Here is a 15,702-nt window from a genome sequence, read left to right as displayed (position 1 = left end):
GATACTGATCGAATCAACAGGACTTTCTTTCTCTACCACATATTGTTTGTCATCACTCCGTTCCATGTCTCTCAACTTTTTATCAACATATTATTTCTATCTTTAATAGACATCTTGGAAGCATAACTATGTTCCATTAACTTCAGTTAATGTATCAGTACTGTATATCTTAGATTCATAGAACCATAGGACTAGAAAAGACCTTTGAGGTCTTCTAGTCTAACCCCTTGTCCAAGGCAGGAGATCTTATACCAGTGGTGGCTAACCTTTTGGGGCTCCTGTGCCAAAAATTGTGCATGCACTCGCACACTCGTGCTCACATGCCAACACCCAGAAGGCAATGCGTGTCCCCCACGGCCCCTATGCATGAGCAGGCAATCCACCCCCCCCACCGCCCCCTTACCTGCACTGCGCTTCACAGCTGATTTTCGGCTGGTTTGAGGCCTTTTTTGGCCTCCCAAAGGCTTGAGGAAGGCTTCTGCGAGCTTTGCCGGCCTGAAACTAGCCCTATTTCATCACTTCCTGATTTTCCAAAAATACAGGAAGTGACAAAAGCAAGGCTAATTTTCGGCCTGCAAAGCTTGCAGAAGCCTTCCTCAAGCTTTGGGAGCCAAAAAATCCAGCTGAAAATCAGCTGTGAGGCGCGCATGTGTGCAGTGAGGTAAGTTTGCCTGCAGCTCACGTGCGATAGGTCTGCCATCACGGCCTTATACCATCTTGGATAAATGGCAGTCCAAGCTTTTCTTGAAAACCTATCAAGAAATTTTTCCTTAGTTCTAGGTTGGATCTTTCTTTAATGAGCCTCCACCCATTGTTTTTTGTTTTGCCCTGAGGTGCTTTGGAGAATGAGTCGATTCCTTCTTCTCTGTATTAGTGCTTGAAATATTGGAAGATAGATATCATGTCACCCCTAATATATCTTTGTTAGGCTAGACATACCTAGTTCCCTTAATCATTCATAATACGGTTTAGCCTCCAGATCTTTGTCATCCTTGTTCCTCTTTTTTGCACTCTTTTTAGGGCCTCAGCATCTTTGTTGTGTTGAGGTAACTTGTGTTAGAATGCAGTTGGACACTGTATTCCAACTGTGGGCTCAGTAATACAATGTAGTGCAGTGATATACCTTCTGTAATCTTGATGTTATCACTGTATTGATGCAAACTGCACTGACTTTTTTTGCAGCTGCAGCAAACTGCTGGCTCATATTTACATGATGGTCCTTTCAAACACCTAAATCCCTGTCACAATTATTACTCTTGAACCAGTTATCCCATATTCTATTCTATGCATTTGTTTTTTCCTGCCCAAATGCAGGACCTTACTTTTCTCACCACTGAACTGCATCTTATTGGATAGGACCCCGAGCTGTCAAGTTCTTCTAAATCTTGAGTCTATCTTCCAAGGTGTTGCCAATTCCCCCAGCTTGGTGTGCTCTGCAAATTTGATTAGTTTCCCTTGTATTGTCTTAGCTAGATCATTTATGAAGATGTGAAAGAGCACTGGGCCCAATACAGAAACTTTTGATGTCCTACTTTCACTAAAGTCCACACATACGATATTCAAAGCATTTCTACTATAGACACTTTATCAAAAAGGTAACAAGGTTTGCCTCTAAATTATCCATCTTCTCTTCCACCAATCCAGTCAATTTACACTTGATGCAGATATAATTTGAGTTCTACATAAGCAGAAATACAAGCATAGCACAAACCTTGCAAGACACTATGGTGCTATCCTCTTTATCCGTGACTTTGTTATGGTCCATATAAATGCTCCAAATAAATCCTACAAAAGTCTTAGATCTAAGGCAAACAGAATATTGTTATTTATTTATCACACTTTTCACGTCTTTCCCTTGTTGTGATAGAGAATTCAACTTTTTTAAAGATTATTCTTCTGCTCCTTGTGGCACATGTTGAAAGAATACTTAAATACATGAAGTGAGGGCAAATCAGCTGTTCTTAAACAATCATATGATTTCATGTCTTTGTCAGAAAGCCTTGTATTCCTTCAAATGCAGTTTACAATCCACAAAAATTTGCAGTTTTAAATTTGCAACTATTGTAAGTGAAGGAATAGAAAAAGTAAAGACAAAATTCTTTAGTTTTTCATATGTTTAAAAAGAAAGGAAAAAAACAAAGTTTGGAAGTCATGAGTCCCAGTTGCTTTCACTCAAGAAACTTCTTATTTTGCCTTGCTCCTGAAATGGAGGAGAGGCATCAAGGCTGGAGGCAGCAGGATTTATTTTATGTTTCTTTGTACATTTTATTTAAAATCACTTGGTGTGGCAGGTTCTCTGTCCTCACAAGAGCACTGGATGATCCTTCAGCATCTCACCAGGGCTTAAAGGCTTAATGGCAGAAATCCATGGCCAGTCAATCACTCCTCTGGGAGAGAAAGAAAGCCTGAAGCAGACAGCTGTGAGCCACAAGCAAGCAAGCAAACCTTCCAACTGCCAACCTCAAGGGTTCCACAGAATGCATCTTCTCCCAGTTGCCATCTTTACTTTTATACTTTATACCAGTGAGACAGATAATTCCAAATATAATCAGTACAATCACCTTAATTATATTTTACCTATAAATAAAATATTCAGCTTTAGCATATTGTTGCAAATTGGAACCTATCTGGGCCTTCTGCTAAAACGTCATAAAGTAAATTATCTTTCATTTCTTCCCTCTCTTCCTTCAAAAAGTATCTCCAATTTTATAGAAAGCAGAGAATGAGTAAAAATTGATATTGTTGAAAGAACTGGTTGTTTGCTCAATGAATCAAAAATCTCCTCCTGAGATGTCCTGGATCTAGCCAGCAAATCAGGAACTATATAGTGATTAACTATATATTCTTATTCATATTTTGGTGCAATGACAGAAGCATGTACTAGTTTGCCAGTGTATAAAAAAAGTACTGGGGAATCTTCTTCAGGTTTCAGTGAACAATAAACCTCAATAAACCAGGCAGGATAAAGATCCTACCCATCTCATATAATCTTGATATCAACTCTATCAGAGATCTGATAAAATTAGATACCCTCTGTCAGACCTTTCCCTGAGAATGATAATAAATATCTCTCTAGGAAAGCAAGCATGCATTCATGGGCTTTGCAGAGAAAGATTCAAGGATTAGACTCAAATTGATAAATGCAAAAGAAACAGCTGTGATAATGAAGATCAATTACAATAGAATCTAAGAATTTAGCCAAACCATATCTATACCAGCCCTGGATTTAAATTTGTGTTTCTTTCTCCTGCCTTTATATATTAACATATTTTTTGCTCTTCCATGTGCTTCAGTATATAGTCATGGAGGCCATGACCACATAAATGTCTGCAGACAATGCTGGCTCCCTCAGCTAAGAAACAAAGATGAGCACCTCTAGAGTCCTTTTGTTGTTAGTTGCAAAGTCGTGTCTGACCCATCGCAACCCCATGGACAATGTTCCTCCAGGCCTTCCTGTCCTCTATCATAGAGTCCTTTACCTTAACCTTTATATTTTTTGTTGCCTGTTTCTTAACCTTGAATATTGAGGGCATCTGCAGAGAGTTTTGATAACTGTTGGTCTAGTCTCAAACTCTTTACTTATGGCCTTGCTCAGCCAAGATATTCTTTATAAATGTAGATATATATCACCAAAGGATTTTGCTTTCAGATGTTGAAAACAACTTCCTTTGCTGTTTTAAAAGGTCTTTTGAATATATCTATTGTCACCTTCTACAACAAAGTGGGTCAATGGAAAGGATATATGATGGGTGTGTTTTTTACTGTGTGGATATAAGTAGTCTGAGCTTTTCCCAATTCCATCTCCTTATAAATATTCTTTTTAAATTGATTTCCACATTATCTCTGTTGCATCCTACTTACCACATGGTGGCTAAGAGAGCTAAGCTCCTGCCCCCTCTTTCCTTAAGTTTGTCCAGGAACTCAATCCCAGGAAGAATTTGACCTATTGCAATAGAAGATCAATCTGTCATCTAGACTTTATCTATTTTCATTTCATAGCTTTATTCTTAGAAACCACATACATGGATCTTCTCCAGGACAATTTGTCCCTAACCTGGCCTGTTCAGGTCATCCAATAGGACACTCATTCCAAGGTCCTTACCCTATCAACTGCTAGCCCGTGATATATTTCTTCACTGCTACTTCATTTATTGTTGATAGCTTGATCCTAAAAGGCAGAAGCTACTCCCCATTTGTTTATTTAAGGATAGTTATTATAATTGTTATCAGTATGTTTATTAATATGGTCTTTTTACATTTAATCTTAGCCCATTTTTACTGTATTCCTTTTATTATTAGAACTTCTAAATCATTTCCATTTTCAGTTGTTAGAGTAGTCTCATAAGCACAGAGCAGTTTACTGATGTTTTTTTGCTCCAAATTTAAAATCCTATTCATCTTCTTCCAGTTAATTTTCTTTCAACATACATTTAGCATACACATTGAATGAATGGAGAATACAGCCTTCACTCACTTACTTTTACAGCTTTCACTCACTTTTTTTTTTTACCTAAAGCCAATCTTTCTGCAATGAAGACAATGATATTTTAAAACATATTCCAGGCCTTTCTGTAATCATCGAAGTACATGCTAACTTTTTGTATTCTTTGGCTTTCTCAATTGAGCAATTAGCAATAATGGTTCTTGTTGCTTGGCCTTTTCTAAAACTAAGTTGAGCATTTGATATCTTCCTTTTCATTTACAGCTTGAATCTGCATTAGATGATCATGCCAGAAATAGTCCTCTTTGTTTGGGTAGAATTGTGTGATCAGTGAGCTCTTCTTAAATCCCTAAAAACCTTGGCTATGTGTCTGTGTTTAAAATAGATTTCCTATCATCATACAAAAATGTCTGCTACACTTCTAAGAATCTTAGCTCATGCATCTATTTTTCAATAGATATCTTGAACTCATTCAGAAAAATCATAAAAATACAGTGATAAGCTTGTCTGAAAATCACAGAAATGTGATTAGACAATTTTAATCAAAACCTCCAAATTGGCTGACTTTGTTCTAAAAATTTCCTTATTAACTTTAAGGCTTTTGTCAATTAAAGACTAACATCAAAGGTAATACCATTTATCCTCACAAAAATACATAACCTAAGTAGAGAAATCATGATTGACCCAAAGTTATGTAAGAAGTTTAATGATGAACAGATTTCAATCAAGTGTTTTTGGATAAAATCCACTACTTTATTCCCACATACACACAGTATCCTCCCCACGTTCACCCATTATTGTGAGTTATACAGGTTGCTCTGGGGCTCTTCTTAGTATGGCTCAATTAGAGTTTCCCATTACATGGAAGAATTTGGTGGTGAATAAATTGATGCACTCCTAGTCTTCTGACCTCTTTATTCTTGTAGTGCATATGAGGATAATTTGAACTTTCCCTTACTTCACCACTTAAATGGCAATATTTAGTAGTTATTGACCTTGCAGCAGGTTGTTACATAGCCTAAATATGATAGTACCTTAATAAACATACTTAAAAGAAAAGAAAACCAGTAGATGTGTGGAAGCTGCAGAAAAAATGAGTTTAGGACAATTTAGATTTTGTTAAAAAAATAGAGAGAGAGAGAGATTTTAAAAATGCATAACTAAGAAGAAGAGGCTTTTTTAAAGCACAGGCAAGGATAACTATGGTAGAAAAGTAGTGAGCTTCTAAAAGTACACCCTCATATCCAAATCATTATACAAGCTAGCATTCTCTTAGCACATTTTGATAATAGTTTAATCCCACATTTTCCTTGTTTAAAGGAAGTGCATATGAGCCTTAATGCACTTCAGTATTCATACATGTTACATATTTAGTTGTTTTTTAGACTGATTAAAAATCACAGATCTATGATCTTGTCATCTGAACTGAGACAAATCTACTAGAAATCCAAAACATGACATTTTCTCCTGTCTTCTTTTGTTTTATTTTATTTTGTACTTTCTCCGGGGTTTATTCTCCCCCCCCCCCATTTCCTGGATACCTTTTAGGCATATAAATCAACCTGATAATAGTGAAATTAAGTGTGTGGGGTGGATTAATCAAAACCTAAAATCACATTTCCACATTGATGAAGACATTTTCTGTTATAAACAATGCATGCTCCCAAAGCGTCCTCTGCTGGTCAGGATGCAAAGCCCGTAATGTGAATGTTATTTAAGGTGCTATGATAGAAAATAAAAATTTATTATTGCTTTGTTGTTTTTGTTACTAACCTACATTATTCACTCTAAAAATTCATTGATAAGGGCACCAAATTTGATTTATAGGTTGTTAGTTATGTTTATAGATATTCTGAATAATATCCTCCTAAACAATGAGAATAATACCCTGCCCGTGAGAATACAGATTCAAGGTGTATCTGCATTAATACTTAAGACTCTCTTATCTGGTATGGAATTCCATAACTATGAATTGCATAGTTAGTTCTAGTTTCAATCCACAAGTGTATAAATAAAATAGAAGATGGCATGTTAACATTTCATGCTATGTTAATAAATTTATAACAAATAATTATGTTGGCTTCACTGCTGGCACTATGTCACATCAGAAACTGCCAACCAGCTAATCAGTGCACTGGGCATCATGGTTGAGCTCTGCTTTCAATTGGGCTTCAAAATTCAGAAAACTTCATGAACCAGAACAAGTCAGTTTTAATGCGCCACTGATTGTGTGTATGTGTACTATATGCATAGCAGAGGTTGTTTTATTACATTTTTAAAGTTGTATGTGTTGTCATGAATTTGCAATACTGTAATGGGACTAAGGATCTCAACAGAATGTGGTCTATTAGGCTGTTAGAGTTAAGTTACTTTCTTTCAGAACATTTGTTTTGATTGTTATACAGGGAAAGCTATACCTTTCATATTTCTTTATAATTGTGCATGGATTTGACCACCAGATGAAATTCCAGAGGAGCATTGCTACCCTTATTTTTAGCAAACAAGTAGTAATGTTGTTGAATCTGCCGGGTACATGGTAGATTCTTAGGTCTCTCTCCCTCCCTCCCTCTCCATCCACCCGCTCTCTCTTTCTCTCTCTTTCCGTTCTCCCTCCCCCCTCTCCATTGTTTTTTTTTCTTTTTTATCTTTCAGATATGAACTCCTTCATAATCCCCTGTGAGGAAGAAGAGGAGGAGGAAGAAGAAGAGGAAGAAGAAGAAGAGAACGAAAAGGACTACCATAATACTGACAAAGAAGAGGCCTATGATGACATAGAGAGTTTTGATATCCCAAGTGTAACATTTAATCAGGATTCCACTTTAGATCTGGACAAAGAGGAGACCATGGTGCAAGGCAAAGAGGGCATTTATGAAGTTCTTCCAGGTGAGTCATTTGAGTTAGGAATACTGGAAGTTTTAGTTGATCCTTTCAGTTTTATGTTATTTTCAGAATACAGCATGAAACAGAAGTATAATCATTTATTTATTTGCTTGTTTATTTATTTATTTGATTTGTCAATCGCTTACAAGATAATAGTTATAAGTATAAACATGAGTAAGAATACAGGAAATAGGTACAAATAAACGGGGACAATAAGACTGGGATGATAGGCACAATTATGCATTTATGCGCTCCCCTTACAAATCTCTTAAGTATAATCAGGAGAATTCTATGAAACAAGCTTTCAGTCTCCCATTTGACAAATACATCTAAAATTGTTTTGACTATTTGCAGATCAAGTATCAAGATCATCCCAATCTCAAGTTCCACCCAATTCATTCCAAAAACAAGCATCTTCTCCCTGTGTTTATTAAAATAAAAAGTAAATTGTTAAAATGTTCCCTCTCCTGATGTTCATGTATTTCTGCAGATATAATCTATGAATGTTTATTCATTGCTTTGCAAAAACATACCATGGGTAAATAGAGGAAATATTTTTCAATGCAGAAATGTAAGGGCTTACAAATATAAATAATTACACTGAAAACCCTCCAATGCTTTCCCATCAGGATAGCAAATCTCTACTGTCTTTCAAAACCCAACATGTACTATTGCTATATCTCAAGGATGCTTTTTCAAAAGGCAGCTATACTGCGGGTTTTGTTTTTTGTTTTTTTGAGAAGATGTTTTGCTTCTCATCCAAGAAGCTTCATTGGTTCTGGCAGGATGATACAGATGATGGAAAGATTAGTTCTGACAGGATAAGGGGAGGGGGAGGGCGGGTTTGGAAGGATCATATTTTTTTGCAGTCATCTGGTCATTAGCACTCTCTCTGAGAGCTCTTTAAGCCACTTGGGTTTATCTGTGCCCTCAGGGTCACACATGTCAGAGTGCAAATGTGGTTGGAAACTTCTTAAAAATGTTGTGAAAGGACTGCATTGTAGACAGGAGGTAGGTCGGGGTGGGCAACTATGGCCCTTTTATGAATTATGGACTTCAACTCCCAGAATTCCTGAGCAAGCCATGCTAGCTCAGGAATTTTGGGAGTTGAAGTCCACAAGTCATAAAGGGGCCATAGTTGCCCACCTCTGAGATAGGTGGTGTCTTATTCTTCCTCTCTTTTGAGAGAGAGCTGCTCAATGTTAACATAAATGACCTTTTTTACCCTTCTTTCAAGCCAATGGTTATCTTTATCCAAAAAGTGGACTTTCTCAATCTGTAGAAACTGAGAATCTCCACTGACATTTGCTATACCACTACTTCTCCATTTAGTATTTTCTCCTAATTTTGCCAATGTGTTGCTAAGATGGGAGTCCAAAAGGTAGAAATTAATGTGATAAGTATCTATGCCAATGGGAGGAGAAACATGAAGCCATATGTTACTGTTTCTGAAGCTGCACTTTCAGGGCTGAAAGAGCATGTCTCTGTTCAAGAATAAAAAAGAAATATTGTTACAAGGATAGGTCATGTTCTTAAACTCCCAGTGTTGATGTCATATGATTGGCAGGGTGGAGTTCATATGGCCCCAGTGCCAAAATATTAATACTAAGGCTTAACTGTTCTTTGGAAGGCCTCTGGAAAGACTGTGTTGCTCCAGAGGGGAAGACATACTTTGTCCTCACACAAATTCAATATCATTTTATTGTTAAAAAAAAAAAAGGTTTCAGATTAGGGATTTTAAAAACTGAGATTCATGAGATACTGAATTCTGTGAAGTTTATTTGTATCAATATCTGGTAGACTCAACAAATAAATGGAACTCTAGGGGTAAGCAACACAGAGAGACATAGATATATATGTATAAATGAGTGATGTCTTGATAAGCAAAGGCAATTCTGAAACCAAGGCACTAAAAATCTGAAGAAGAATACAGGAGTTAATTTTCTTAAAAGGGAGAAAGTTACCTTTACAATCTTTGTTTTTACATTGTGGGAGCAGAACTTATTTGAAATAATAGATCGTTAAATTAGGCAACAAAACAATTGATCATACATCAATTAAATAAAGAGAGCAAGTATTTGAGCCTACAAGCAGAGCTTTTTGCCTCTTTTGTCTCAAAATCTGTTATAAATAATTCTTCTGCCCCTTCTGCTACTTCTGATTGCTGTTACATTTCAAACACAAGAGAGAGAGAGAGATTTCTAGGTCATTAAGGAAAACATTCCCTGTCATTGAAGCTACTTCATCAATTCCCTGATTACTCATTAGGCTATAAGGTGAAATCATAATGATAGGTTTATTCATGCTAATCAGCACACAACCAAATTCATAGGAATGTTCATTCATTTTTCTCACTGTTAAAATGAGGGGACCAACCTGAGACAATAGGATTAGTAATCATCATTCTGCCCAGCACATATGGAGAACAGCAAATTTGTTCCACCAGTCTGATTGGAATTTCTTGATGTTTTGATGTAGGATAATCTGCATATCAGTTTCATTCTGCATATAGAAAGAACTTATCTTCCCATACATGCTCATATCTTTTCTTGTGCATGTAACACAAGCCACACAAAAGGATCTAGACATGCTGTTCATTTATGAAATACCCCTGCTCTTCCTAAATGAGGACTCCAGGATCAATATGGAAAGTCTATTTTGAAGCTCCTTGGGGGTTATAACTTCTTCTTTGTAAAGGTATTTATTGAAATAAAAGAAAATAAGAAAGACAGCAACCATATGAGAAAAATAATATTTTGTTAGGGCTGTAATGGATCCAGACTCCTTGTACCTACCAACTCTTTGCAAAGTCTGAAGTATCTGGTATACAAATCACTGCACATACTGCAAAAGAGAAACCCAAGCCACACATTGCCAAACTCCATGGCCTCCTCAGACAAATATTCTGGGCAACAATAGCAATCCGATAAGGATAGAGAATCTGGCAACCTCATTTCTGAGACCCAGGGACTAGCTTTCAGGCCTTGGCAGCATTCCTTTCTGTCATTCCCAATCCTTCAGACATGATGCAGAGTCACTGCCACAAAGTTCACAAGAGTACTGAATTTTTGAATTGAATACCAGAGAATGGGGAGATGGAAAAGAACCAAGCTTTTCTGACTACTGATTTATGTAAAAGTAATAGATCATTATCTTCTTCATCTTGCTCCTTTTCAATGACTCATGTTTCTCAGAGGATTTTCTCCCTCTCCCCGAGGCCATAACTAGAAAAAGAGAGAGAGAGAGATTCTAAGTGCTATCAACATCTAAAGAAGACAAGTTAGAAAAAGCTTTAGAAAATCTTCCAGAGAGAATTCTTTCCCAGTGCAAAAGATAATTAATAGAGAAGGATAATGGACTTTTGTCCTTTAGATATTCTACACTTCATAGGTTAGGATTTTCCAATTCTGCATAAATATTAATATCTATATATCAAACTATGTTAAAAGAAGGGCCACACGCTTTACAGTATCTTTGCCAGAATCTTTTTTTAATAATTGCAACACAGAAAAAACATTTTTTTCCGGGATATTACTTTACCATCTGATGCAAGCTTCAGGAGAAAGATTCGGGGGGGCGGGGGGGATTGGTTACTTCCATCCTGTATTTGAGTCTTTAAGTCATGAACCACTTTTGGAAATAGAAAAATTATTGTGAACATCATTTTCTATTGTTACCTTATTCTTGGTCCATTCTTATAAGAGAAAAATTACTATTCAACAGTTTATTTATTTACTTCTTTAGTTAGAGTCCTCAGTTTGAAATTTTCTGTGCATTCTATGGAAATACTAGCTATTTTAAATTCAGGAATGACCTCAGTGAGATTTGATAAATAAAAGCATAGGCACTTCTTTCCCTGCTTTTTTTTACAGGGAAAATACTATACTTTCTGAGGTCAGCAATCTAACTGACACATCAATATTTAATAATTCAATGCCTGTAAACCTATCTTTCTAACAGTTGTACCCTAAAATTAATAAGTAGTAGGAAACGTGACATCTCTTCAAGAATAGCATTGTGTAAAGCACTCAACTATCTGATTGTCAAGCTCATGCATGGAGTTTCACATCAGCAATATATGCATGTGGAGGATAAACCTGTGGATAGTAACATTTCACACCAATCTTTATTTCACAATCAAATTACTTTATTTACTGGGACAAGAGATAACCTAGCAAAACTTTAAAAATAAAATACTCTAAAGATGCTCAGAAGCACTCAGTTTGTTAATCTCTCATACATGCCAGCTCAGATTTAGGTTTAAAGAAAGTCTGGTAGTTGTGGCAAATTAAATCCCTCCCATGATCTGATTGAAGAAGATTTCTTAACCCTCTCCTCAACCCACTTTCTTTCGTAACCTATCCACTCTCTTTTCAACTTGGACATTCTAAAGACATTTTGAAGCCATATCTTCATGCTGTTTACAACTGCACAGTCCTTCCATTCATACAGTATATCCCTTCCCCCAAGTCTCCAACTAAATATACTGAAGTAGGCCTGCATTTGGGGCAGATCCTCCAAGGAGCTGTGTTTTAATGTTGCAATTTGATTCAATTTTCCACTCTATAAAATTACCCATCATTGTTCGTTGCTTCCTAACAGACACCTTCACTCTTAATTTAACAATCCTATCGAATTCTGCCTTGGAAATTGGAAAAATTTATCACCTGTGAAATTTTATTTTTCCTTGGTTGTATCTGTTTTTGTAAAACTTCATTAGTGACGATGACTTGCTGAGGAAATTATCTTTCTGACTCTCTCCTTCTTCTAAGCAGTTCATTCTGTTCCATTCTTAAAAAAAAAAACACTCAAACACAACTGAGAATTTTATTTGCATAATAAAAAGGATGCCATACAAAGTCAGAAACAAATAAAAATGTATCTGCTGAGTTTTGGGGGTTTCTGCAATAGATCAGACCAATGGCTCATTTTAAATTTCATCCTTTCTTCTGATGACTAACTAGGTATATTCATGGTAGGATGGCAATTTCCAGGCTCTGCTTAGCTCCTTGTCATAGCCAGTAAATACTAAGCAAGTAGATTTTATCTGGGCAGTTTATCAGTCTGCTGTTCTCTGTATTCATGCAGCTCTTGAATGGTGACTATTAGATCAGGTACAAAAGAGACGCGAGACCAGTGCACTTCAAGCTCTTTATTTTATGTTAAGATCTGTACAAGATCTTGGAGCTGCGGCAGCTGCGGATTGCTCGTGGCTCGTCGGCCAATGACAGCACTTTGAATCTCCTGCTATCGGCTCAGCCGATCGCGGTTGATTCTAAGTGAGCCGATCACAGTTGTTGAGTCGGCCAATCAGAATGTAGTTCGTATGGACGAATCAGAATTTACCTTTTGGAGTATGTTAATACAGAACACCCCTCCCCTCTTGGTTTAGTCCTACGGGACGTGGTTACGTAGTCGCGTAGATAGGCAGGGCTCCGTACCTGCCTATTTGACCTGCATGGCTCAGTTGTTGTTTGGTCTTCGACCAGTTCGGATGGGCTCTCCGTTGCTCTCGTCCTTCTCGATGGAACCGCCTGGAAGGGTGAGCCGGGCCTACTGTGGTAGCTCCCACCCGGTCTACCCGGGTCAGTTGAGCTGCCGGTTCAGCTGTTCCCGCCCGGTCTTTCCGGGCTGGTTGAACTGGCTTGGCTGCTCCTACCATGTGAAGCTCCCAGTTGTTCGTCTGTTGAGGGGTCGTTGTCTGTCAGTGAGTATTGCTGGTTTATTTTGGTTTGGGGGTGTTCAGTTTGCGTTTTAGAGTTTTCTTCCCCTCTTTTATTGCTTGAGGTTCCCCCCCCCTGGTTTCTTTATTAGTGATTGTATGTGGTATTTGTGTGCTGTCCGTGTTGTCCTTGGTCCATGTGCCGCTTCCAGCTTCGTCCATTGTCCATTTGTAGCCAGTATGACTGGGAGCCTGTTACCTGGGTTATTTTTGCCAGTACCCAGAGTGGGTCCCCTGTGAAATTCTTGGCGTATACTGTGTCTCCTGTGGTGAATGTGCGGTGTTTGCTTCATGAGTCTGGGGGTTTCTCGGGGTTTTATGTGGGGTGCAGTCTGTCTTGTTGGGACCGTAACTTTCTTCCCATTGGTAGTTCTGCCAGGCTTTTGTTGGTTGTTGTGTTGGGTGTTATGTGTTGAATTAGCAGCATTTTATTTATTTTGTCCTGTATGTTCCCGGTTTTGATTTTTTCTATGGCGTTTTTTGTGTAATGAACCATGCGCTCCGCCCGCCCATTCGCCGCCAGATGAGCAGGCACTGTCAACGCATGCCATATGCCCTGTTCCGCCAGGAATTTTTCGAATGCTAGTGTGGTAAATTGTGGCCTGTTGTCTGACACTGGCACGTCTGGTAGGCCAGGGGTGGTGAATAGTCTGCTTAATTCTTTGATAATGGCCTCTGTGGTGGTGGATTTCATGGCGCTTACCTCCAGCCAGTTGGAGTAAGCGTCGAACGTTATCAGGAATGTGTGCCCCTTGATAGGTCCAGCGAAGTCTATATGGATCCTAGACCATGGTCCTCTGGGGGTCTCCCATTCCAGGATTGGGGCGGAGGGCGAGCTCGGTCTGGATTCCTGGCATTTTCTGCATGAGGCCACCCAAGTTTCAATTTGTTTGTCCATCCCTGGCCACCAGGCATAACTCCTGGCCAGGGCTTTCATTTTGACAATGCCCGGGTGCCCCTCATGCAACATAGTCAAGACCCTTTTTTGCAAAGTTTCAGGGATCACAATCCTGTCCCCCCAAAGTATACAACCCTTCTGCGTAAACAGTTCGGTCTGCTGGTTCCGAAAGGTTTTAAACTGTTTGCCGCCATCGGTTTCCGGCCACCCTTTTTCCACCCAATTCAAGACCCGCGCCAGATGTTTGTCTTTATTAGTTTCTCAGGCAATGCCTGATGCAGTCATGGGTGGATTGGGTAGTGTCTCTATGTGCAGTGTTGATGTTGAGGGTGGCGGGTCGTCCTCCAGGTCGGGCAGGGGGAAACGGCTCAACGCGTCTGCATGCGTGATGTTCTTTCCGGGTCAGTGTGTCAGCTGGTAGCTGTAGGCGGCAAGGAACTCGGACCACCTTGTCATCCTCGGTGACAGTATGTTCAGGGTGGCCTTGTTCCCTGCCAGTATCCCTAGCAGCGGCTTGTGATTGGTAATAATTGAAAAGGTCCTACCGTATAGGTATTCATGAAAATGCTTCACGCCGGTGATTACGGCTAGGGCCTCTTTGTCCAGCTGGCTGTAGTTTCTCTCCGGCTTGGACAGCGTTTTTGAGAAGAAAGTGATGGGTGCTTCTTTCCTGTCTGGCAGCGTGTGGCTAAGGATGGCCCCGACACCAAAGGGGGAAGCGTCGCAGGTCACGGTCAACGGTAGGGTCTCGCTGTATTGTATGAGGACTGCGTCTGATGTTAGTAGGTTTTTTATTTGTTTGAATGCGTTTTCTTCCCGCTTCCTCCAGGTCCAGGTGGCTGTTTTGTCCAGCAGCCTATGAAGGGGTTCCGCTGTGGTCGCCTTCTGGGGCAGGAAAACATTGTAAAAGTCCAAGAAAAGCCTGCAGTCCCTTTTTATTTTGCGGTCTAGGGGCTTCTTTGATGGCTTTGACTTTTTTTTCTGTGGGGTGGATTCCGTTTTGTCTAGAAGGTACCCCAGGAACTCGACTTTCTCTGTGCAAAGTTGACATTTTTCTTTTTTTACTTTTAGCCCGGTTTCTTTGAATTTCTGTAAGACCTCCCTTAGGCGGCTCTCTAATTGGGTTTTATTTGCAGCTGACATTGTTGAAATAGGGCACCATCCCTTTTATCCCTTGTAACAGTCTCTCCATGAGGCTCTGGAATACCCCTGGTGCCACGCTGACTCCGAATTGGAGTCTTTTGCATAAGAATGCCCCCCGGTGGGTTATGATGGTTTGCGCCTCTGCTGTCTCAGCGTCAACTGGCAGCTGCTGGTACGCTTGCTCCAGATCGAGTTTCGCGAAGACTTTGCCTACCCCCAGTGAGTGCAGAAGGTGCTGTAATACTGGGACAGGGTAAGCGCTCTGCTGTAGGGCATGGTTGAGGGTGGCCTTGTAGTCAACACAGATCCTCACTGACCCATCCGGCTTGATTGGGGTGACTATAGGGGTTTCCCACCGGGCATGGTCTATCGGCTCTAAAACTTGTCTAACTGCTCACCGATTTGGGGCTTGAGCGCGTGGCTTAAGGCGGATTGGGGCAATGTTCGGGTTTAGGTAGAAGGATATTGGGGACCCCCGGTACTTGCCTAGGTTGCTGTTGAAAACCTCCTGGAAGTCCCTCATGAGTGTTTCCTCCCAGTCCACCTCGGCGACATGGTTGATACCCGTCACCTCGATCCCCAATGGCGCGAACCATTGCAGTCCCAGCAGGCTTGGGC

General features: G+C 39.5%; 1 protein-coding gene across 1 annotated transcript in view; it reads left to right on the top strand.

The window, feature by feature from the left end:
* SKAP1 (src kinase associated phosphoprotein 1) overlaps window positions 1-15,702 on the top strand; it is a 502,719-nt gene that overhangs the window by 411,084 nt on the left and 75,933 nt on the right. Inside the window, exon 8 of the mRNA XM_087915468.1 lies at window positions 7,094-7,324. Coding sequence (XP_087771594.1) covers window positions 7,094-7,324 — 231 coding nt within the window. The remainder of the gene's footprint in view (window positions 1-7,093; window positions 7,325-15,702) is intronic.

The sequence above is a fragment of the Pseudonaja textilis genome, chromosome Z (genome assembly GCF_049901715.1).
Source record: "Pseudonaja textilis isolate UNSWEBS1 chromosome Z, rPseTex1.2, whole genome shotgun sequence".
In the NCBI taxonomy this organism is placed as follows: Eukaryota; Metazoa; Chordata; class Lepidosauria; order Squamata; family Elapidae; genus Pseudonaja; species Pseudonaja textilis.
Note: the sequence above shows the minus strand (reverse complement) of the source record. Positions and strands in the feature narration are given on the sequence as shown.